Genomic DNA, 21,903 nt, shown 5'->3' with positions numbered 1-21,903 from the left:
GAGTTGAAGCCGACACCACTCACCGGTCCGCTAGGCCACACCTCGGCCAACCATGGCGTGTGTCTGTGTGGTGTGACAACGAGAATTTGTAACGATTACTGGGGCGTTAAACAAAATAGCGAGACACATCTTTATTCCATTATCGTCACAAGCCGGGGTTCAACACAGCTCTGTACGCAGACGCACGCAACACCGGCGTATCAAGGGTACACTGCCCTTCTGTTATCAACGCCATTCCATTATCGCCACAAGCCGGGGTTGTGATAATCGCGCGTTGTTACTGTTGTTGTTGCTGCTGCTGCATAGAGGCAACATCGTCATTGTATCAGGGTCAGCAGCTCCCGTGATCGACGCTGTGCAGTTGAGTGGTCCCGGATCTCAGCTGCCACCCAAAGACGCCGATTCTGGAAAGGGTGGTGACCTTGGATTGGGGTGGGGGGGGGGGGAGGTGATGGTCACTGCAGATCGTGGGGGGCCCTGGTGAGCGTCTCCATGCCGTTGGAGGGGGGGTCACTCCAGTTAATGGGGGGCCCTGGTGAGCGTCTCCACGCCGTCGTGGGGGAGTCACTCCAGCTCGTGGGGGGCCCTGGTGAGCGTCTCCATGCCGTCGTGGGGGGGGGGGGTCACTCCATTTCGTGGGGGGCCCTGGTGAGCGTCTCCATGCCGTCGTGGGGGGGGGGGGTCACTCCATTTCGTGGGGGGCCCTGGTGAGCGTCTCCACGCCACTGCTGGTGATGGCGACCGTGTGCTCCGCCTGCGCCGACCTGCGGGGTTCACGGTGGGGGGGGGGGAGGGGGGTCGCCTAGTCAGCTGCCAAAGCAGTAAAAATGTCAACTCGTAACGCTGCGCCCTCGCCACCACCGCACGGTGTCGAGATTTAGCGAGATGGGGGGGGGGGGGGGGGGGGTTAAGAGGAGCCGCAGACGAGCGGGAAGGCGGCAGCAGCAGCCACGCGACGGGCCGGCGCTGCCAACGATCGCCCAAGCTCTGCGGTCCTCCGTGCACGAGGATGGTTTTCGGCAACCGATGGAGTGTTCAGGCACGTGCGAGGAAACAGCCGGAGCGCACGGAGAAAGGCCGCGCGCGAGTGCGAGGGACAAACGCTATCCTCGTGCGGACGCAACGGGTGCGGAGTCCGCGTCGTTTTTATTTTCAAATCAAGTTTGCTGGACCACTTCGTCCAGGCAAGGGAGTTTCGCAAGCATCCGTGCGGTGATCCAACAACCCTCGCTGCTCCCTCCACAGCGCTGGATAAGAGGTCACTCGCGTAGGACCCACCGCCACCGCCCGGCTAGGCCTGTGGCGTGACACTGCCGCATCGGCTGCCCTTCTTCCGTAGTCGGTGGAGAGCGACGGTTATTGGAATCCATTTATTATTTTCTTTTTAAGTCAAGATTTAACAGGTCCCTGCAGGGTGGGCTGGTAGGAACATTGGAATCTTGCGCAATTTCATTTTTACACCCCAACAGCACGAGATTTCACTTCGTTAAAGTATTGAAAGGGGACGGACGGACGGACACATTAATCTATTGCAGGCTGGTACACTCAGTTTACATCTTCGTTCCTACCAGTATTATTATCTTATTATGGTTCTGCGTGGTTACCCAGGTAAGGCTCCCTCCCCAGTCTCAAGACTTTTTTTTAAGGAGTCCTGGCAAGTTTGTCGGAGTAGGGGCTGCTGCTGCTGCTGCTGCTGCGTGCGATCTCAAATGATGGGGAGCGGCGGTGTAGCGGCTACCGTGCTCCGCTACGAACCCCGCTCGTGGCCAGCACCAATGACGATTATCTGAACTGGTTCTGGGCCTCGCCTAGGTCGACTCAGCCTCAAATGAGTACCTGATGCGGTGTGTAAATATGGACACTGGGGAGACAAAGGGGGTCAGTCATAGTGCTGGCCACCCATCCCCTCGTGTGCTGTGCCGGCCTTCATAGGTGCTCGCTAACAGCACATTCCCCAACAGTCTGTTAAGGTTATACGGGGGATCTTTGTGTATGTATGCGTGTCACTCGGCCTCAATTGAGTAGCTGGTGCGATGAATCTAACATCGCCCACTGGGGATACAAAGGCGGCCGGGCGTGGTGTTGGCCACCCACACCCTCGTGTTGTCGTGCCGGCCTTCATAGGTGCTGTCTCGCTAACAGCACTTGCCCCTACAGTCTGTTAAGGCTACACGGGGGATCTTTGTCTTTGTGTGTGTTAAAGACTCCTGCGCTTGCCACCACGGACATCAAACACTGAGAAAAAACATCCTCCCGTGTGCCCCGACTGGACCGACTGGACAACCGAGGTGAGTATGGGGGGAGCGGTAGCGTCGGCATTCGTTTGCATCGTGCGTAACCAACCCGGAATAATCGGAGGTGCAGTACTACGGTAGCGCTAGCCGCTACCCTACCCCTCCGCACGGGCACAAAGACCAACAGCCGCATGCACACAGATGGGGAGACGAGGACAAAGATGCACACGATGCCATGTACCTGCTGTGATCCAGCGTGACCACGGTCCATCCGTCTGCGAGCGTTCTGACCTCCGGCGAGCCCTCCATCAGGATTGGTTCTGGAAGGAGTAAGGCAGGTCGTGTTTGCAAGGCCGAAATTATAATATATATTGGGGGGGGGGGGGGACACATCCCCCCCCCCCCCAATATTCAAATATGCACCAAATGCCCCTCCCAATATATTGCTATGAAATAGATTTGGTCCCCCCCCCCCCCAATGTTCACCTCCATGGCTACGGCCTTGGTTTTTTGTATCCCACTTGTTAACCAAGGGAAGCCGAATCTTAAGGCTTATTTTTCAGGAGGGTCCTGCCAGGTTTTTGCAGTGGGGGGGGGGGGGGGGAGGAGGGTTGCTGCTGCTGCTGTGTGATCCCAATTGTGGGGGGAGGTGGTGCAGCGGTTAGCGCTACGCTGCGCTTCGAAGCCGGCAGAGGCCCGAGTTCGTCTCCCGCTCACGGCCAACACCGGTGATGATTATCCGAACCGGTAATGGGACTCCCCCTAGGTTGACTCCGATTCAAATGAGTACCTGGTGCAATGTGTAAACATCGCCACCGGGGAGACAAAGGCGGCCGGGGTGTGGTTACAGGCCGCCCACCCGCTCGTGTGCCACAGTGCCGGCCTTCATAGGTGCTACTCGCTAACTGCACTTGCCCCAACAGTCTGTCAAGGCTCTGCATAGGGGCATCTTTCTGAGTACTTGCAGGGAATGTTTCAGCATTGGGATGATTTCGATGTAAAGCTTTCGTGACTGCAATGATTCATCTTCTTTGGTTCTTTCGGTAAAGTCACGTAGAATGAGAATAAAATAATAAATTTATAAAATAAAATAACACAATAATATTCTCACGACGTTTCGGCCACAACACAAGCGGCCTTCATGTGTTGTGGCCGAAACGTCGTGAGAATATTATTGTGTTATTTTATTTTATAAATGTATTATTTTATTCTCATTCTACGTGACTTTACCGAAAGAACCAAAGAACATTGGGATGATGTTCGTTTTGGTCAATTCCGGTAACATTGTGTGTGGGGTTTTTTTTTTTGCTAGGGGAGGAAGCCAGCGAACACAGAGGAACCCCACGCAGAACAGGAGGAGATCATACTCTTTGGGTCTTAAGGTAATCGTGTTGCCACGGCTGATGCGGGACTCATGCAGGTGAGTGGCTGCCACTCGTCCCCCATCCATCCAAGCCATCCATTCATCATCATGTGCTCTCATCAATGTTGCACGGTTGGCTACGTATGGCGCGAAAGAAATTCAACTAACGTAATTCTCTGGTGAAGTGCATCGGTCGAGGCGCTTTAGAAATCATGTTAAGATGAGATTGAGAGCACAGGAAGATGACATTGAGAGCACAGGAAGATGAGATTGGAAGTACAGAAAGATGAGATTGAGAGCACAGGAAGATGAGCTTGAGAGCACAGGAAGATGACATTGAGAGCACAGGAAGATGAGATTGAGAGCACAGGAAGATGAGATTGGGAGCACAGGAAGATGAGACTGAGAGCACAGGAAGATGACATTGAGAGCACAGGAAGATGACATTTGAGAGCACAGGAAGATGAGATTGGGAGCACAGGAAGATGAGACTGAGAGCACAGGAAGATGACATTGAGAGCACAGGAAGATGAGATTTGGAGCACAGGAAGATGACATTGAGAGCCGACGGCATTGCGTCCCACTACAAGTCGCCCACCCCCCCCCACCACCACACCGCGTCTCCATGGTCCACCCACCGATGGTGAAGACCATCCCCTCCTCCATCAGCAGGTCGACGTCGTTCTCTGCAGAGAGGCGAGAGGGGACAGCGAGGCGTCACAACGCGTCGTTCGGCCGCCCTGCGTTGGGTGGCCTGTGCAGGAGCGCCGCACACACGCGATCGAAGTGCAACGCATTCGCCGGCAACACTGCACTGTTTGTCTTTTGCTTGTTTTTGTGTGTGTGTGTGCGAATAAACAATACAATACGTACAAAGATGAGGAGGAGAGAGACGGCGGGGGGGGTCACGTTGATAATGATGTTAATGATGATGTTAGTGATGATGTTCATGATGATGATGTTAATGATGATCCATAATACAGGGGTTTTTTTGGGTTAGATCTAAATGTTGTGTCGTTAAACCCGACACCACCCGACACAGCCAACTAGTAAGGGGTTGTCACGTAAACAGAACGTGGCCAATTCGTCACTAGTACAGCACTAGTGTGTAGTGTATAGTAGTGTATAGTGTAGTATACTAGTACAGCAGTAGTGTGTAGTGTATAGTGTAGTATACTAGTACAGCACTAGTGTATAGTGTAGTGTAGTATACTAGTACAGCACTAGTGTGTAGTGTATAGTGTAGTATACTAGTACAGCACTAGTGTGTAGTGTATAGTGTAGTGTATAGTGTAGTATACTAGTACAGCACTAGTGTGTAGTGTAGTATACTAGTACAGCACTAGTGTGTAGTGTATAGTGTAGTGTATAGTGTAGTATACTAGTACAGCACTCCGGTGTGTAGTGTATAGTGTAGTATACTAGTACAGCACTAGTGTGTAGTGTAGTGTATAGTGTAGTATACTAGTACAGCACTTGTGTGTAGTGTATAGTGTAGTATACTAGTACAGCACTAGTGTGTAGTGTAGTTTATAGTGTAGTATACTAGTACAGCACTAGTGTGTAGTGTATAGTGTAGTATACTAGTACAGCACTCCGGTGTGTTGGAGAGCCAAGCCACAACATTTACAATCTGAGTACGACGTTTCGCCAGTAGTTACAACTAGCAGGCGACAGCCAGATTTTAATAAGGAAATGGCATGTTTTGTTTACATGACAAACCTGAATAATTGGCTGTGTCGGGTGGGTTTAACGACACATTTAGATATTTCCACGATCTAACCCGCGCAAAAAACCTATATTACGGATGACATTGGTCGCGAAAGCCTACGTGTTAAGATGATGATGATTATGTTAATGACGACGACGACGACGACCAAGTTGATGGAGGTGCCGCCGCGGCACTCACCGTGGTGCCAGACCTCGGGGTGGCCGTGGAAGTAAGAGCCGATGCCGTGTCCCACGAAGTAGGGACACACGGAGAAGCCGCCGTCACGGGCAAGCCGGCTGCAGGGCAGGTGAGCGCAGGTGAGCAGAGGATGAACATAGGCTGTAGGACGAGGCTCACAGCCGTGTTCTGAAGTCATGGCTTGCCTCTGGCTTGGCTCTAGACGACCGCTGCCTTGTGCCCCGGGCTGAGGCCGTGCCTAAAGATCACCCGCAGCTGAGCTGCCGCTTGCGTTTAGTTTGCTGTTGGCTGTAGCAGAGGGGCGAGGGATTCCTAACCACGGCGCTTGTGCCAGGCTCGGTGGCTTTCGGGGCCGTCAATGTGAAGTGTGGAAGGCCCTCGCTGGCAGGAGGTCACGGGACAGGCTAAAGTGAGCGTGCAGGCTTTAGCGACCGATGTTATGACTCGGAATCGATTTCTTTTTCGGGTCGGATCACCGCGTAAGCGCAATACCTCGCCGATCTCGTCAAGGAGCATAAACCTTCACGTAAATTTCGGACATCCTCGCATCAGCGGCTTTTGGCTAGCCATCGAGCAAAGACGGTCACTTTATCGCCCGCATTCAGATACGCTTCTGTGGCCGTCTGGAACGCTCTTCCGATGTTAGAAAGCAACTGGAGCTGTGCACTTTTAAATCTGGATTGAAAACTAATTTCTTTAGAACTGCTTTTTTCCGTTCAGTTTGCTGTACTTTCCCCGCACCTCCGATTAGCACGGTTGGCTACATACGGTGCGAACGAAGTTCAACACACACAGACACACATTACGCAGTCACCCGAGCCGAACGTCAATGATGAATCGCGGCTCCGTCTCACTGCCGCTCTCACACCTGATGGTGTTGCCGATGACGCACAGAGGCTGGCCCGGGCCGCAGGCGGCGATGGCGGCGTCACGGCAACGCCGCGCCGCCTCCACGAGACGCCGGCCGGCCGCGTCCACATCGCCCACCAGCACGGTCTCGGACGTGTCGCCGTGGAAACCCTCGTGGTAGACCTGCTCGCTCGCGCGCACGACCCTGGCTCGGTGAGACACCGAACGCCCTTAACCCGGCTGCTGGGAATTTCCACGCGGCGATAAGCCGCTTCGTTGAGCTATTATCATTTGCGGTCAGGTCGCTTCTGGTAACAACAGAGCTACACGGCTCAGTTGTGCATAGTTTAGTTTTAATAGCAAACGAACACGGAGAACTTGCTGATCCGCCCATACTGGACGTCTATGAAAAAGAGCTTCATTGCTCATCGGATTCCCCCTCCTGTGGACTTCACCAGGTGAAGCTCAGCGGGCCTTTCAGGGTAAAAAAATAAAAATAGTAACCGGGCCGGTTTGCTTGCGTTTAACCCAACGCTGCTGAGATTATGCGCTCGCCAAAAGGCCATGCGGCTGATGAGATGTGTTTAAAAAAAATTGTGGAGGGACTGATATTTCAAGGAAGTTATTTGGTTACGCGTAGCTTATATCACTTTGTCCACCAGAGGGCGCCATGTATTGCAGTAATTGCGTGTGCCCACCAGAGGACATCGCATAGCCAAGTGCAGGATTTAAAAAAAACTGCAGCTGTTTTTTTGTTCCACGGCTGGGGGTGAGTTCTAAAGGAACAGATGGGCGCTTAACCCACTGTTTGTTGGGAGCATGGGGACACGATCATGTCACCATCGTTTTTGTTCCACGGCTGGGGGTGAGTTCTAAAGGAACAGATGGGCGCTTAACCCACTGTTTGTTGGGAGCATGGGGACACGATCATGTCACCATCGTTCCGATTTCGCTCGTTTACCCAGGAAAGTCTCGCCGAGTCTCAGGGATTCGTTTTACAGGAGGGTTCTCCTGCCGAGGGCCACGGCGGTGGTGAGATGTGAACTACCTCGCCTGGTATACAGGAGGTCGTGGGTTCGATCCCGACCCTCTCCCCGTGGTCGTGTAGATTTTTCTCAGGGTCCTCCGGTTTATCCCTCCACGTTTACAATCATGCGTTTAGAGCAGTGGTTCTAAACCTTTGACTGCAGCCTTGCACCCCTTTGGTCCTCAATCGTGAACAATTGTATAATGTTAACAAATACACAGGTTTGATAAAACAAAGTAGTTGTACTTACATGCCCATGCTTAATTTGTGTTTTCGATGATTTACCTTCTCAGAAATATCTGGCCATGTCTCGCACTCCCAGAAGGGGCATCTCGCACCCCCAGGTTAAGAACCACTGGTTTAGAGTATTTGGCTGCTATGAGTTTCCACGTGATGACGATAAGCCATTTCGTTGAGCTATCATTTGCGATGGCCAGGTCGCTTCTGAAAAAGAGCTATGTAGCTCAGTGGTAGGCACCTACCTGGTAAAATAAATAAAAAATTAGGAGCAGTAGGGGGGGGGAGCAATGTTGCTGCTGCTGATGCTTCTGTGATTCCGATTGAGTAGTTTGCAGGTGATCTTGCAGCATTTGGGATCTGTGGCCAGTACCGATTACATTCTAACGTGGGGTTGTTGTTGTGTTTTTATTGTCCACCAAATTTCAGATAGACGCTGAAGAGACACGTTATCGGAGATTTCCTTTTCACGTTTATGTGCAATTGATTGCTCTGCTTTTTTTGCAGGCTTTAAGTTGGCACACACACATGTGTTTCTATTTGACTATCGCACCAAGCTCGGTGCCATTTTTACCCTCGACTTTTTTTGTACGTGATGCATTCTACTCGCCTAGTCATACAGCAGAACTCAACGACGGCGATTGGCGGCACGTAACTGGTCGTTAAGTGATTTAGTCGTTAAGCGAGTATAGGAGATAAAGTGAGGGAAAAAAGTATTTGATCCCCTGCTGATTTTGTACGTTTGCCCACTGACAAAAAAAGATCAGTCTATAATTTTAATGGTAGGTGTATTTGAACAGTGAGAGACAGAATAACAACAACAACAAAATCCAGAAAAACGCATGTCAAAAATGTTATAAGTTGATTTGCATTTTAATGAGGGAAATACGTATTTGACCCCTCTGCAAAACATGACTTAGTACTTGGTGGAAAAACCCTTGTTGGCAATCACAGAGGTTAGACGTTTCTTGTAGTTGGCCACCAGGTTTGCACACATCTCAGGGGGGATTTTGTCCCACTCCTCTTTGCAGATCTTCTCTAAGTCATTAAGGTTTTGAGGCTGATGTTTGGCAACTCGAACCTTCAGCTCCCTCCACAGATTTTCTATGGGATTAAGGTCTGGAGACTGGCTAGGCCACTCCAGGACCTTAATGTGCTTCTTCTTGAGCCACTCCTTTGTTGCCTTGGCCGTGTGTTTTGGGTCATTATCATGCTGGAATACCCATCCACGACCCATTTTCAATGCCCTGGCTGAGGGAAGGAGGTTCTCACCCAAGATTTGACGGTACATGGCCCCGTCCATCGTCCCTTTGATGCGGTGAAGTTGTCCTGTCCCCTTAGCAGAAAAACACCCCCAAAGCATAATGTTCCCACCTCCATGTTTGACGGTGGGAATGGTGTTCTTGGGGTCATAGGCAGTATTCCTCCTCCTCCAAACACGGCGAGTTGAGTTGATGCCAAAGAGCTCCATTTTGGTCTCATCTGACCACAACACTTTAACCCAGGTGTCCTCTGAATCATTCAGATGTTCATTGGCAAACTTCAGACGGGCATGTATATGTGCTTTTTTGAGCAGGGGGACCTTGCGGGCGCTGCAAGATTTCAGTCCTTCATGGCGTAGTGTGTTACCAATTGTTTTCTTGGTGACTATGGTCCCAGCTGCCTTGAGATCATTGACAAGATCCTCCCGTGTAGCTCTGGGCTGATTCCTCACCGTTCTCATGATCATTGCAACTCCACGAGGTGAGATCTTGCATGGAGCCCCAGGCCGAGGGATTGTGAATAATCGCACCAACTGTTGTCACCTTCTCACCGAGCTGCTTGGTAATGGTCTTGTAGCCCATTCCAGCCTTGTGTAGGTCTACAATCTTGTCCCTGACATCCTTGGAGAGCTCTTTGGTTTTGGCCATGGTGGAGAGTTTGGAATCTGATTGATTGATTGATTGCTTCTGTGGACAGGTGTCTTTTATACAGGTAACAAGCTGAGATTAGGAGCACTCCCTTTAAGAGTGTGCTCCTAATCTCAGCTCGTTACCTGTATAAAAGACACCTGGGAGCCAGAAATATTTCTGATTGAGAGGGGGTCAAATATTTATTTCCCTCATTAAAATGCAAATCTATTTATAACATTTTTGACATGCGTTTTTCTGGATTCGTTTGTTGTTATTCTGTCTCTCACTGCGTCAAATAAACCTACCATTAAAATTATAGACTGATTATTTCTTTGTCAGTGGGCAAACGTACAAAATCAGCAGGGGATCAAATACTTGTTTCCCTCACTGTACACGTTAGAGGCTTAATTCGTTCTGAAGGCATCGAAAGTTACCCTCTTTCACCCAAAAAACGTACTTAATATTTTAACAATGGGTATTAATACTTAAAGATACTAACACCATTAGAAACATATAATATTAAAAGAAACATGGTTAATCAATGCATTAATTCATATTTACCGTACCTACAACAGCCCGTCGTTCACAGGGGAATGGTCGGTAAGTGGACACATTGGGCTCTACGGAGGCACTACACTGCACTAATACACTACACTATACACTAGACTACTACACACTACACATTGGGCTCTATCGAGGCCCGTCGTTAAGCGATTAGTCGTTAACTGGGGTGGTCGTTAAGAGGGGTTCCACTGTATATGTTTTCATGCTGCTGGTACTAGATTAACGTACGACCGTGCCATTCTTTACCTCACACTATTGATTTTAAAGTTGTGTTATTACGTTCTTTGCTGTAACCAGGCTCCTGTTGTGTGACCAGGTCCCCATCGACAATGTGCATTCATTCGCCAATGCGTGTTTTACGGGTGCCAAAAATAAACGAGCTCAATAATAATAACAACAACAGAAAAGGCGTCCTACCGTGACGTCAACGTTGACGATGTCTCCATTCTGCAGCGGTCGGCTGCAAAGGGGAGAAACGCGCGCCGGTTTAAACGCCGATTCGCGGCACTGCAGGCTGCACGTGTGGTAGGACACGCAAACTCCACAGACGGAGGCACGGATTCTATAGCTGGCGATAAGTTCACTCGACGCGTTTACATTATTTTTGCTTTGCGGATTTTGCTAACTGCTTTCCCTCCCCCCCCCGTTTCCCCCCTTAATAATGATAATTTAATTTCACCTAACATCATTCGTGCAATTGCATCCCACAACGCTGCACATCAATTAGCCAGTCCCTTACGCAGATGGTACCAAAAATAGAACCCCTCTACTTAACGCATCAAAAACAAAAAAAATGAATGTAAAAATAACGAGAGAGAGAAAAAAAATGCACGTAACGAGAAAATGTTTCCCTTCAATGTGACTTTACCGAAAGAGCTAAGAATATGAATTACTGCAGTCACGAAAGCTTTAAATCAGAAATGAAATTAATAAACCCGTTCAGTCTCCAGCGCTCCAGAACACAATCCCAACATTTTGCCGGATTTAGCAGAACCTTCACAGGAAGGGAGGGTGGAGTGGCCAAAAAGTCATGAGCCAGTTGGACTATATTTCCCTTCTCTCCCCGTGCCACCCCCCCTCACTCACTCACCTTTCCCTCCCTTCCCCACCCCCATTTTTATCCCCTTATTTTTGTCATCCTTCCCCTATCATTCCCACCCAAAATGAATGTTCGTGCCCTCGCTCGCCGTCCCCCCACCTGACCGGGGGCAGTAAGCCCAACTTCTCTCCCACTATACTCTGCTGATGACGGACGCTTGTGTTGCGTCATCACCTGATGACGGACGCTTGTGTTGGCGCCGAAAGGTCGTGATTTCTTTTATTTTATACCTACGTGGACTTTACCGAAAGAACCAAAGAGTATGGATTCCTGCAGTCACGAAAGCTTCAAATCAAGATTCTCTCCCCCTGCTTCCTTAAACGCCGGAGGAGCACTGAGCTTGGGTTTTTGTCCGCCGAGTTTTCGGTGCGCACACCCCACCCTCCATCCTCCTCCTCTGCCCCCCCCCCCCCCCCCCCCGCCGGTGACACCCGCGCCGGCCCTCGCCTGTCGGGGATGCCGTGGCACGCCACGTTGTTGACGGAGGTGCACACCGACTTGGGGAAGCCGCGGTAGCCGAGCGGCGACGGGTAGGCGCCGTGCGCCACCGCCTCGCGGTGCGCCACGCCGTCAATCTCCTCCGTCGTCGTGCCCACCTGCACCGCCCGCCGGCACCACGGTGGCGAGGATGTTAACTCCCTCGCCTGGTATACAGGAGCTCGTATGGTTTTGACCCCGACCCCGACCCCGACGCCTGCTGTATAGTTGGAGTTGGAGTCTCTCATCATCATCACAGTGGCGAGGAGATGGTAACTATCTCGCCTGGTATACAGGAGGTCGTGGGTTTTGATCCCGACCCCGACGCCTGCTGTTGTATAGTTGGAGCTTGAGTCTCTCATCATCATCACGGTGGCTAGGAGATGGTAACTACCTCGCCTGGTATACAGAAGGTCGTGGGGTCGATCCTGACCCTGACGCCTGCTGTATATTTGGAGTTTGAGTCTCTCATCATCATCACGGTGGATAGGAAATGTTAACTACCTCGCCTGGTGTACTAGAGGTCGTGGGTTTTGACCCCGACCCTGACGCCTGTGGTATATTTGGAGTTTGCGGTGTCTCTCTCTTTCCCCATGGTAGTCGCGTGGATTTTTCTCCGGGTCTTCCGGTTTTTCCCTCCACATTTAGAATCGACATCACGCGTTTAGAGTATTTGGCTGCTATACATTTCCATATGATGATAAACCACTTAATTTGCGGACAGGTTCGCTTATGAAGAATAGCTACATAGCTCAGTAGGCCTTCACTCGTCAAACTAATTTCTCTCGAACTGCTTTTTGTGTTTAGTTTGTTGTCCTTCCCCCGTACCTCCTTTTTTAGTGGACGTGGTGATAGTAGTTGTTGTTTTGTTTGTTGCAGTAGTTGTCAACTGAAGATGTTACTGTAGTTATTAAGTTTGTAGTGTCTGTGGTTGTTGTTACTATTGTTGTGTATGCAGTGGTAGTTGTTACTGTTGTTTGTAGTCGTGGTTGTTGTTTATCGTAATAGCTGAGGTTGTTATTGTTGCGGTTGTTGTGTTTGTGGTTATTGCTGTTTTTTGTAGGACTAGTTGTGTTTATTGTTTGTATGTTGAACTCGTCGCACCGTACGTAGCCAACCGTGCTAATCGGGGGTATTCGCTGCAGTCATAGCTGCTGCTGTTTTTGCTGTGGATGGAGGCCGTCACCTGAATGCGCGAGGCCGCGTGCAGGAGGATGTGGCGCGCCAGCTGGCACGCGGCCCGCACGCCCGCCAGCTCCTCCGGGCCCTTGAGCTCGATGTAGTCGCCCCACTCCGGCACAGCCCCCGACAGCACGTAGTCCGGCCGCTCGATGTGCTGCGCGCACACGCATCACGCGGCCGAGACCGAGGGTCTGCAGTTCGCTGTCCTTATCCGTGCCTCCGATTAGCGGAGTTGGCTATGTATGGTGTGGAAGAAGTTTAACATGCATACGTCGCCGTCATTATTCCGATAGTTACGTCAATTTGTGACGCGACGAGGAACCACAGACAATTCTAGATTTAAAGCTTTCGTGACTGCTAGGATCCATACTCTTTGGTTCTATTTTTTTGTTATTTTATTTTCACCTACGTGACTTTACCCAATAGAACCAAAGAGTATGAACCACAGACGAGCAGGAAGGCGGCAGCAGCAGCAACCACGCGGTGAGCTGGCGCCAACAATTGCCACCCCCGCCCCAAGCTCTGCGGTCCTATACGTATTAAGATGTTCAAACTTGATTTGGAGCTTTTGTGACTGCAGGAATTACTCTTTGGTTCTTTTTGGTAAAGTCACGTAGAAAGAAAAAAAAAGTTAAATATTTGTACCTGATGATGATTGCTTGTGTTGCAATCGAAACGTCGTATGCTAAGGTGTTATCGGTCAGGTGAATGTTCACACGATGTGGGTGGGGACCGGAGCACCCGGAGAACACCCGCATGTGCGGGTGGCGCAGCACAGCTACGCGCGCTCTACCTCGGGCACATCGTGGGCTGGTCCCACCAGGGCCGGCTCCACCACCGCGTAGGCCCTCCTCCTCCACAGGCCCCCGCCAAACACCGACCGGAGCTGCGTGCGCGGAGGCAGACGCAGGGGGGGCCGGCGCCCCCCACGGAGCGCCGACACGGCCGCTCGGGACGCGTTGAGTGCCATCATCGCAGCTGCCCCGACACACAGAAGGGAGAAAGAGGGGAGAAAGAGGGGAGAGGTAAGACAACTGTTGTCAGCACTGCGCTCGCTCACCCAAGGCATCTTTTTCAGGAGGGCCCTGCCAGGGTGTTTTGTCGGGAATCGAACCCCACGTGCTCCTTGCTGTGAAGCGTCACGTGGGTACCACGGGGTCAACCACCACCCTGCTACCCCAGTATCACTCACCAGCATCACTCACAAGCATCACTCACCAGCACCAGTCACAAACACCACTCACCAACATCACTCACAAAGACGTCTCACCAGAAAACAATGCAACACGCTGCAAATCACACCACGCAGCACACCGCGCCGTCCAGCACACCATGCAGAACGCTACACCGTGCAACACAACACACCCAAAGCAGACTACACCACACAGCAGGCGATTTATCACGCAGCCCTACACGCACACGTTCTTCGGGACTTTCGGTAAAATCACGTCGATAGTATTTCGATTTAAAGCTTTTGTGACTGCAAGGATTCATCTTCTTTGGTTCTTTCGGTAAAGTCACGTAGAATGAGAATAAAATAATAAATTGATAAAATAAAATAACACAATGAGAATATTATTGTGTTATTTTATTTTATCAATTTATTATTTTATTCTCATATAATAACATAAATAACACAATGAGAATATTATTGTGTTATTTTATTTTATCAATTTATTATTTTATTCTCATTCTACGTGACTTTACCGAAAGAACCAAAGAAGATCACGTCGATAGGTTCAGAGAAAATAACAAACACGCGCACACGTTCTACACACGGGCTCACGCACACCCCCAAGTGCCAGGCTAGGTGCACGTGGAGACCACGACGTGAAGCGTGCTGGGTGTTTACGGTTCGACTGTCTTGAGATGACTGACAGTGGCGTCTCGTGACATCGCCACAAGGTGGGGCTGTTGCGAGTGACGCTCTGAAAATGTGGCGTTCTAATGAAGAAAAACCTCGTCATGTTATTATTGGCCTTCCCGTGAAAGTGGCACAACGGGTAGGCATTTGCAAGCAATACAACAAAAACAACAAAACGCTCAAATGCTGTCCCCATGACCCTCAAAAGTCCACGTCACACAACCCCGTTCATCCGTTCAAAGTGAATATTTAGGAGTGGCTCCAAAGTGTTCCTTGCTATCATCTTCGGTTCTTTCGGTAAAGTCACCACGTAGAATGAGAATAAAATAATACATTGATAAAATAAAATAACGCAATAAAATTCTCACGGCGTTTCGGCCCACAACACAAGCGGCCTTCATCAGGTGAAGGGACGAGACTTATTATTTTATTCTCATTCTACGTGACTTTACCGAAAGAACCAAAGAAGATGAATCCTTGCAGTCACGAAAGCTTTAAATCGAAGTGTTCCTTGCTAATTCTTCGTTTGCTTGCACGTGCTGCACGTGCAGCCATTGCCCCTGCCGCTGCATCCCCCTGTAAGACCGTGAGCTGCTGCGTTTGCACGGTGCGGCCCAGCGTTGTGACTTCGTCTCACGACTGCCACGGGCGACTTTTTTCACCGCCCTGAATGGGTCTCGTAACGGCGTGGCCGCGACAATGCCGAGGAGCTCATCGCGGCGGGCGGAGGGGACATCTCTCTCACTGGGAGGACGCCTTCTTCACGACCGCCCCGAGACCTCCCCACAAATCAAGACTTGCGGTGCTGCGGCCGTTTCTAATACGAACTTAAAATGTTATCTTCGTTAGGCAATTCACGTCGAAAGAATCCTCATTATACCTACTTAAAACAACAAAAACTATTGATAGAAAAGTATTATTTTTTTAACGAGAAATAATCATCTCTCATCTCCAGCTGCTTTAGTCAGATGGCGCCCCCCTACGACCCCTTGTGAACGAACTGCGCCTGCTGACAGATGATGGTGCATCGCCGCCTGTGCATCACCGCTTGTGCATCACCGCCTGCGCCAACTCACGCTACACTCAACACAGGCCAACAACACTCGCACACCACACACAAAGACCCCCCCCCCCGCCCGCCCCCCTTGACAGACTTTTTGGGGTAAGCGCTGTGAGCGAGTGGCAGCGCCTGTGAAGGCCGGGACTGCGGCAGACAATGGGGGTGCGTAGTCAGCAACCACGCCCGGCCGCCTTTATCTCCCCCAGGGGCGATGTTTACTACACACCGCGCCGGGTACTCATTTGAGGCTGAGTCGACCTAGGGGAGGCCCAGGACCGGTGCTGATGATCGTCACCGGTTTTGGTGGCCACGAGCGGGAGTCGAACTCGGGTGGCCGGGTTTGCGGCGCAGTGCGCTGACCGCTACACTCGAACAACCCAGCCACACACACACACACCCTACTACAACAACAACCGCCATTCGCCACTAAGTGGCGGTGACGTCACCACGACGCTTGTGCCAGGCTATGTGCACCCTGAGGCCACGTGAAGTGTCGAACGCCCGCTGGCAGGAGGTCACGGGGCAGACCCAGGTGCCACGGGTCGACTGACTGAGATGACTGGCTGATGCACCACCTGTGCCCCCTACTGTGCCAACCTGCTGTGCTTTAGCCACCCGGCGCTCCGCTCGCTGTTGTGAGCGTCGCTCCTCCGCCCTCCGTTGTTGTTGGAGGGCGACTGCCTCCAACTGCCCAGTAGCATCCTTCACGAGCCTCCTCCACAGAGGCCGATCTTGACACCGCTGGTACCAGTCATCGGCAAGTCCACTCAGCTCCACGTCCTCCTGTACCACATCACTCCATCTCTTCTCTAGCCCGTGCCGCGCCCGCTTAGCCCCCTCAATCCGGCCAAACAAAAGCTGTTTCGGCATGCGGTGGCTGGGCATGCGGGCTACATGACCCAGCCATCGCAGCCTTGCCTGCCGGAGGAGCTCACCGATGGGACCCTGCCCAGATCTTTCAAGGATTTGTGAGCTCCTCACACAATCCAGTCTGGTTAAACCCAGGATGGATCGTAGGCAGGCCAGCCTAAATGTTTCTAACCGGCGAAGATGTTCCATTAGGGGGGTCCACGTTTCGCAAGCGTAGAGAAGGGAGGGAATGACCGTGGCCGAGAAGACCTGAAGCTTAGTGCGGAGCGACAGACCAGGTAGCTTCCACACAGCGTTACGCAACCGATGAAAAGATATTGCCGCTCGACTGATTCGGAGTGAGACCTCTGCTGTTAAACTGGAGCCAGTCATAAGCACACTGCCCAGGTATGGGAAACTCTCCACTCTCTCCACAACTGTCCCATCACCGATTGGGAGTTGTGGGGGTGGAGTGTCGGATGGTACAAAATACCCAGGCAGGTGCTTAGTTTTGGTGGGGCTGATGGTAAGGCCCCACCTCTTAGTGGCACGCTCCAGTCTCAGCAGCAGCGTCTCCAACTCCTCCTCTGACTGAGCAGCTATTACCAAGTCATCAGCATACATAACGTGGTTGAGCAATAGGGAGCCATCTCTTGACCGCACCCGGGCATCGATTAGCCTCCCATTATATCTGTACCATATGGAGATTCCCCCGGTACAGCTATTGAAGGCTTCACGAACTACGTGGTCAAAATAGATGTTAAATAATGTGGGAGCCAGAGGACATCCCTGTCGCACCCCAAGGTGTACAGGGAATGGCTCTGACTCCCGGCCACGTAGTTTTACCCGGGCCCGCTCACCATCATGAAGGTCCTTAATGATCGTGAGCAGAGGGTCAGGTACTCCAAAAGCACGAAGAACGACCCAGAGCCCAGGCCTACTGATGGTATCATAGGCCTTGACCAGGTCAATAAAGCAGAGATGTAGGTCTTGTTGGAATTCCCTACACCTCTGCTGTAGCAGACGGACTGAAAATATGGCATCTGTGCAGGACCGCCCTTTCCTGAAACCGCATTGGGGCTCCGCAAGCCTCTCCTCAGCGTGCCTGGCAAGGCGATGCTGAATAATCCTTGCCAGGACCTTTCCCGGCACACTGAGGAGTGAGATGCCCCTGTAGTTGTTACAGTCTGTGCGGTCCCCCTTCTTAAAAAGGGGGACCACCAGGGCATCCTTCCAATCCTGCGGAACCCGTCCAGTGGTCCAGACTGTTGTTATGATGTCATATAGGGCAGTCTGTGCACAAACGCCACCCTCCCTCAGCATTTCGCTTGGGAGATCATCTCTGCCCGCTGCCTTTCCTGGTCTCAGACTCCGGATCGCCTTCAATACTTCATCAGCAGCTGGCACCTCAGCCAGCCACTCACAGGGGGTGACTTCATCCAATATTTGAGGCACCGCAGCCTCAGCAGGGTCATCCTCACTTTGTGCCACGATGTTTTCCTGGCTGAGGGAGTTTCCCTCCCCCAGGACCTCACAGAAATGCTCAGCAAATCTGCGAACCTGTTCCTGGGGGTCGGAAATTGGATCACCGTTTTTTCCCCTAATGATGGTAATAGGTGTGGCGCTGCAGGTTACTTTTTTGATGGAGTTAAATAGAGATTTGTGATCACGGGCCACTGAGGCAGACTCCATCTCCTCAGCAACCCGCGACCACCACCCATCCTTGCAGCGCCTCACGGCTCTCCGAACCTCCGAGCGAAGGCTGCGGTAAGCCTCCTCATTCTCTGACGTGGGATTCTGTAGCCGATGACAGTGGGCCTGTCGCTTTTTCTCAACCATCCTGAACAACTCCTCTGTCATCCAGGGTGTCTGGGGAGGTCTGGACCGCGTACCCAAAGCAGCCATTGCAGCTGCATGAGTCACAGTCCTAAACCTCGCCCATTTACCCTCGACATCAGGAGTCGGGGACGATGCCAATCCCAGCCGCAAGCGATGATGAAATTCTCGCTTGCAACTTTCATCAGATAACTGAGACCAGGCCACTTTAGGTTGGAATGGGGTCCTGGGTGTACACCCACCACCGGAGTGGAAGAATGGCAGGCGCATCTTACAGATGACTAGTCGATGGTCAGAGGGCAGATCAGCTCCACGGTAGGTCCTGGTGTCAAGGACATGGGCTCGCATTCGCTGGTCCGTCACTATGTAGTCCAGCAGATGTTCTTGCTTGGACCCGGCATGCATCCATGATGTTGTGTGGATGCGCCGATGCCGGAACAGCGTGTTGGTAATTACAAGCCCATGGGCTGCACAAAAATCTAGCAGCCTCCTACCGTTGTTATTGAGCTGATCTGGCCCATGCCCTCCAATCACTCCAGACCAGGTGCCAGTATCATGACCAACTCGGGCATTGAAGTCACCCAACATGATGACTCTATCCCGAGGGGCCACTTTAGCCAGCACCTGTGACAGGAGGTCATAGAAGGCATCTGACTCATCGGCTTTGCCTGCATCCCTCCACGGATGTTCATCTTCGGTGGGGGCATAAGTAACCACGACCACCATTCCTCGCCTCCGGTTGATGGGAAGGCGAGCCCAAAGTAGCCTGGGGCTTACAGCTTCCCACAACTCACCGCCACGCTCCCACGCCCCCTTCATTCTTTTGTTCAAAAGAAGACCCACACCCTGTTGTTTGGCAGTCTGCTGCCCCGAGTAGAGGACTGTCCACCCCTCATGGTGGCAGGAGCCAGAGCCGGTCCACCGGACCTCCTGAATGCCGCATAGATCCAGGCGGTACCGGTCCAGCTCCCGACAGAGGAGTGGCAGCCTCTCCTCTGCAGTGAGCGTTCGAACATTCCACGTGGCCACCCGTAGTGGCTTTTCGTTGTTTCTGGAGTAGCCCCGAGGGTAGGTATTCAATCTCCTGGCTCCGCCAATTGGGGTTTGGCCAGGAGACGTCATAGACGCCTGGCCCCCCGGGGCCTCCGGCACAAGCTTAGTTGTTACATATTTCAGTTTAATTCGTAGTTTCGTGGTAATTAATTGAAGGTGGAGGGGTTACCAGCCCCTCGCACCCGTCCAGAGCCCCCGTTTAGCCCCTGTGGTGGACACATATGCCATGAGGGGAGGAGCCAATCAAAATTGGATCTCCCCCCACAGCGCTGTCCACGACAGAGTTGCCCGTCCGGCACCGCGAGGAGGTAGGGGGTTGTTTTGCCGGACCACCCTACTACACACACCCAGCCACACACACACCCAGCCACACACACACACCCTACTACACACACCCAGCCACACACACACCCAACCACAACAACAACCGCCATTCACCACTAAGTGGCGGTGACGTCACCACGACGCTTGTGCCAGGCCATGTGCACCTTGAGGCCACGTGAAGTGTCGAACGCCCGCTGGCAGGTCATGGGGCAGACCCAAGTGCCACGGGTCGACTAAGATGACTGGCTGATGCACCACCTGTGCCCCCTACTGTGCCAACCTGCTGTGCTTTAGCCACCCGGCGCTCCGCTCGTTGTTGTGAGCGTCGCTCCTCCGCCCTCCGTTGTTGTTGGAGGGCGACTGCCTCCAACTGCCCAGTAGCGTCCTTCACGAGCCTCCTCCACAGAGGCCGATCTTGACACCGCTGGTACCAGTCATCGGCAAGTCCACTCAGCTCCACGTCCTCCTGTACCACATCACTCCATCTCTTCTCTAGCCCGTGCCGCGCCCGTTTAGTCCCCTCAATCCGGCCGAACAAAAGCTGTTTCGGCATGCGGTGGCTGGGCATGCGGGCTACATGACCCAGCCATCGCAGCCTTGCCCGCCGGAGGAGCTCACCGATGGGACCGTGCCCAGATCTTTCAAGGATTTGTGAGCTCCTCACACAATCCAGCCTGGTTAAACCCAGGATGGATCGTAGGCAGGCTAGCCTAAATGTTTCTAACCGGCGAAGATGTTCCATTAGGGGGGTCCACGTTTCGCAAGCGTAGAGAAAGGAGGGAATGAAAAACAGGAGCCGGTCATAAGCACACTGCCCAGGTATGGGAAACTCTCCACTCTCTCTACCATCACCGATTGGGGGTTGTGGGGGGGGAGTGTCCGATGGTACAAAATACCCAGGCAGGTTTTGGTGGGGCTGATGGTAAGGCCACATCTCTCAGCAGCAGCGTCTCCAACTCCTCCTCTGAATGAGCAGCTATTACCAAATCAGCATACATAACGTGGTTGAGCAATAGGGAGCCATCCCTTGACCGCACACACCCTATCACACACACACACGTACCTGCCACACGCACGTACCTGCCACACGCACGCACCCTGCCACACGCACGCACCCTGCCACACAAAGATCCCTGCCACACAAAGATCCCTGCCACACAAAGATCCCTGCCACACAAAGATCCCTGCCACACAAAGATCCCCTACACAAAGATCCCCTACACAAAGATCCCCTACACAAAGATCCCCTACACAAAGATCCCCCACACAAAGATCCCCCATATAGCCTATGAAGGCCGGAACGGTACACGAGGGGGTGGGTGGCCAGCACCACGCCCGACCGCCTTTGTCTCCCTAGTGGCAATGTTTACACACCGCACCAGGTACTCATTTGAGGCTGAGTCGACCTAGGGGAGGCCCGGGACCGGTTCAGATAATCGTCACTGGTGTTGGCCGTGAGCGGGAATCGAACCCGGGTCGCCAGGTTCATAGCGCAGCGCGCTAACCGCTACACTATCGCTCCCCACACCCAGACACAGACACACACACATACAGACACACACACCCTATCACACACACGCACCCTACTGCACACACAACCTACTACACACACAACCTACTACACACACACCCTGCCAAACACACCCAGCCACACACACACACTACTAGACACACACATACACCCAGACACACACACCATATCACACACCCTATCACACACAAACACCGGGCCACACACACACACACCGCGTGAGTGAGGTCACGGGGCACACCCAATGTTAGGGGTCGACTGGCTGAGATGACTGACAGATGCGTCAACTCGTGCCCCACACTCACACCCATCACGCACACCCTGCCAACAACACACACACCCTGACAACACACACCCCCTGACAACACACACGCACACACCCTGCAACACACAACACACCGCATGGGCAGAGGATGATAGCCGCGGTCCCTCAACGTCGCCGCTGGTGACGCGCGTGAAACCGGGGGGAGCGGTCCTAGGGACCGCGGTGAAGCGCAGCGCGCCCTCGCTATTGGCTACTGCTCTACCCCCCAGGGAGCCTCCCCCCCCGCAT

At 52.4% G+C, this 21,903-nt stretch overlaps 1 protein-coding gene across 3 annotated transcripts; it reads right to left on the bottom strand.

Annotated features, from left to right (window-relative positions):
* Nucleotides 1-116: 116 nt before the first annotated feature.
* METAP1D (methionyl aminopeptidase type 1D, mitochondrial) lies at nt 117-21,831 on the bottom strand. Of its 3 annotated transcripts, XM_032977583.2 has the most exons (11): nt 21,750-21,831; nt 13,627-13,811; nt 12,838-12,987; nt 11,622-11,770; nt 10,493-10,535; nt 6,375-6,538; nt 5,507-5,604; nt 4,236-4,283; nt 2,476-2,554; nt 721-764; nt 117-602 (listed from the first exon to the last, which is right to left on the bottom strand). In XM_032977583.2, exons 2-11 carry the CDS (start codon nt 13,804-13,806, stop codon nt 565-567), a joined length of 993 nt encoding a protein of 330 aa, XP_032833474.1. In that variant the 5' UTR covers nt 13,807-13,811; nt 21,750-21,831; the 3' UTR covers nt 117-564. The 3 variants fall into 3 exon arrangements, with proteins under 3 accessions (XP_032833474.1, XP_032833475.1, XP_032833473.1); XM_032977584.2 differs by lacking the exons at nt 117-602; nt 21,750-21,831 and adding an exon at nt 21,566-21,728 and having other exon boundaries at nt 620-764; XM_032977582.2 differs by lacking the exon at nt 117-602 and having other exon boundaries at nt 621-764.
* Nucleotides 21,832-21,903: the final 72 nt, after the last annotated feature.

Source organism: Petromyzon marinus, chromosome 63 (genome assembly GCF_048934315.1).
Source record: "Petromyzon marinus isolate PM22_M1 ecotype Great Lakes invasive population chromosome 63, UKy_Petmar_22M1.pri1.0, whole genome shotgun sequence".
Lineage (NCBI taxonomy): Eukaryota > Metazoa > Chordata > Hyperoartia > Petromyzontiformes > Petromyzontidae > Petromyzon > Petromyzon marinus.
This window is presented reverse-complemented; position numbering and strand designations above follow the sequence as displayed.

Coding starts and splice junctions, on each gene's coding strand:
- METAP1D (XM_032977583.2), bottom strand. CDS start 13,806: ATGATGGCACTCAACGCGTCCCGAGCGGCCGTGTCGGCGCTCCGTGGG. Junction 11,771..12,837: donor ACGCGGCCTCGCGCATTCAG/GTGACGGCCTCC, acceptor CGGGCGGTGCAG/GTGGGCACGACGACGGAGGA. Junction 10,536..11,621: donor TGCCACGGCATCCCCGACAG/GCGAGGGCCGGC, acceptor TCCCCTTTGCAG/CCGACCGCTGCAGAATGGAG.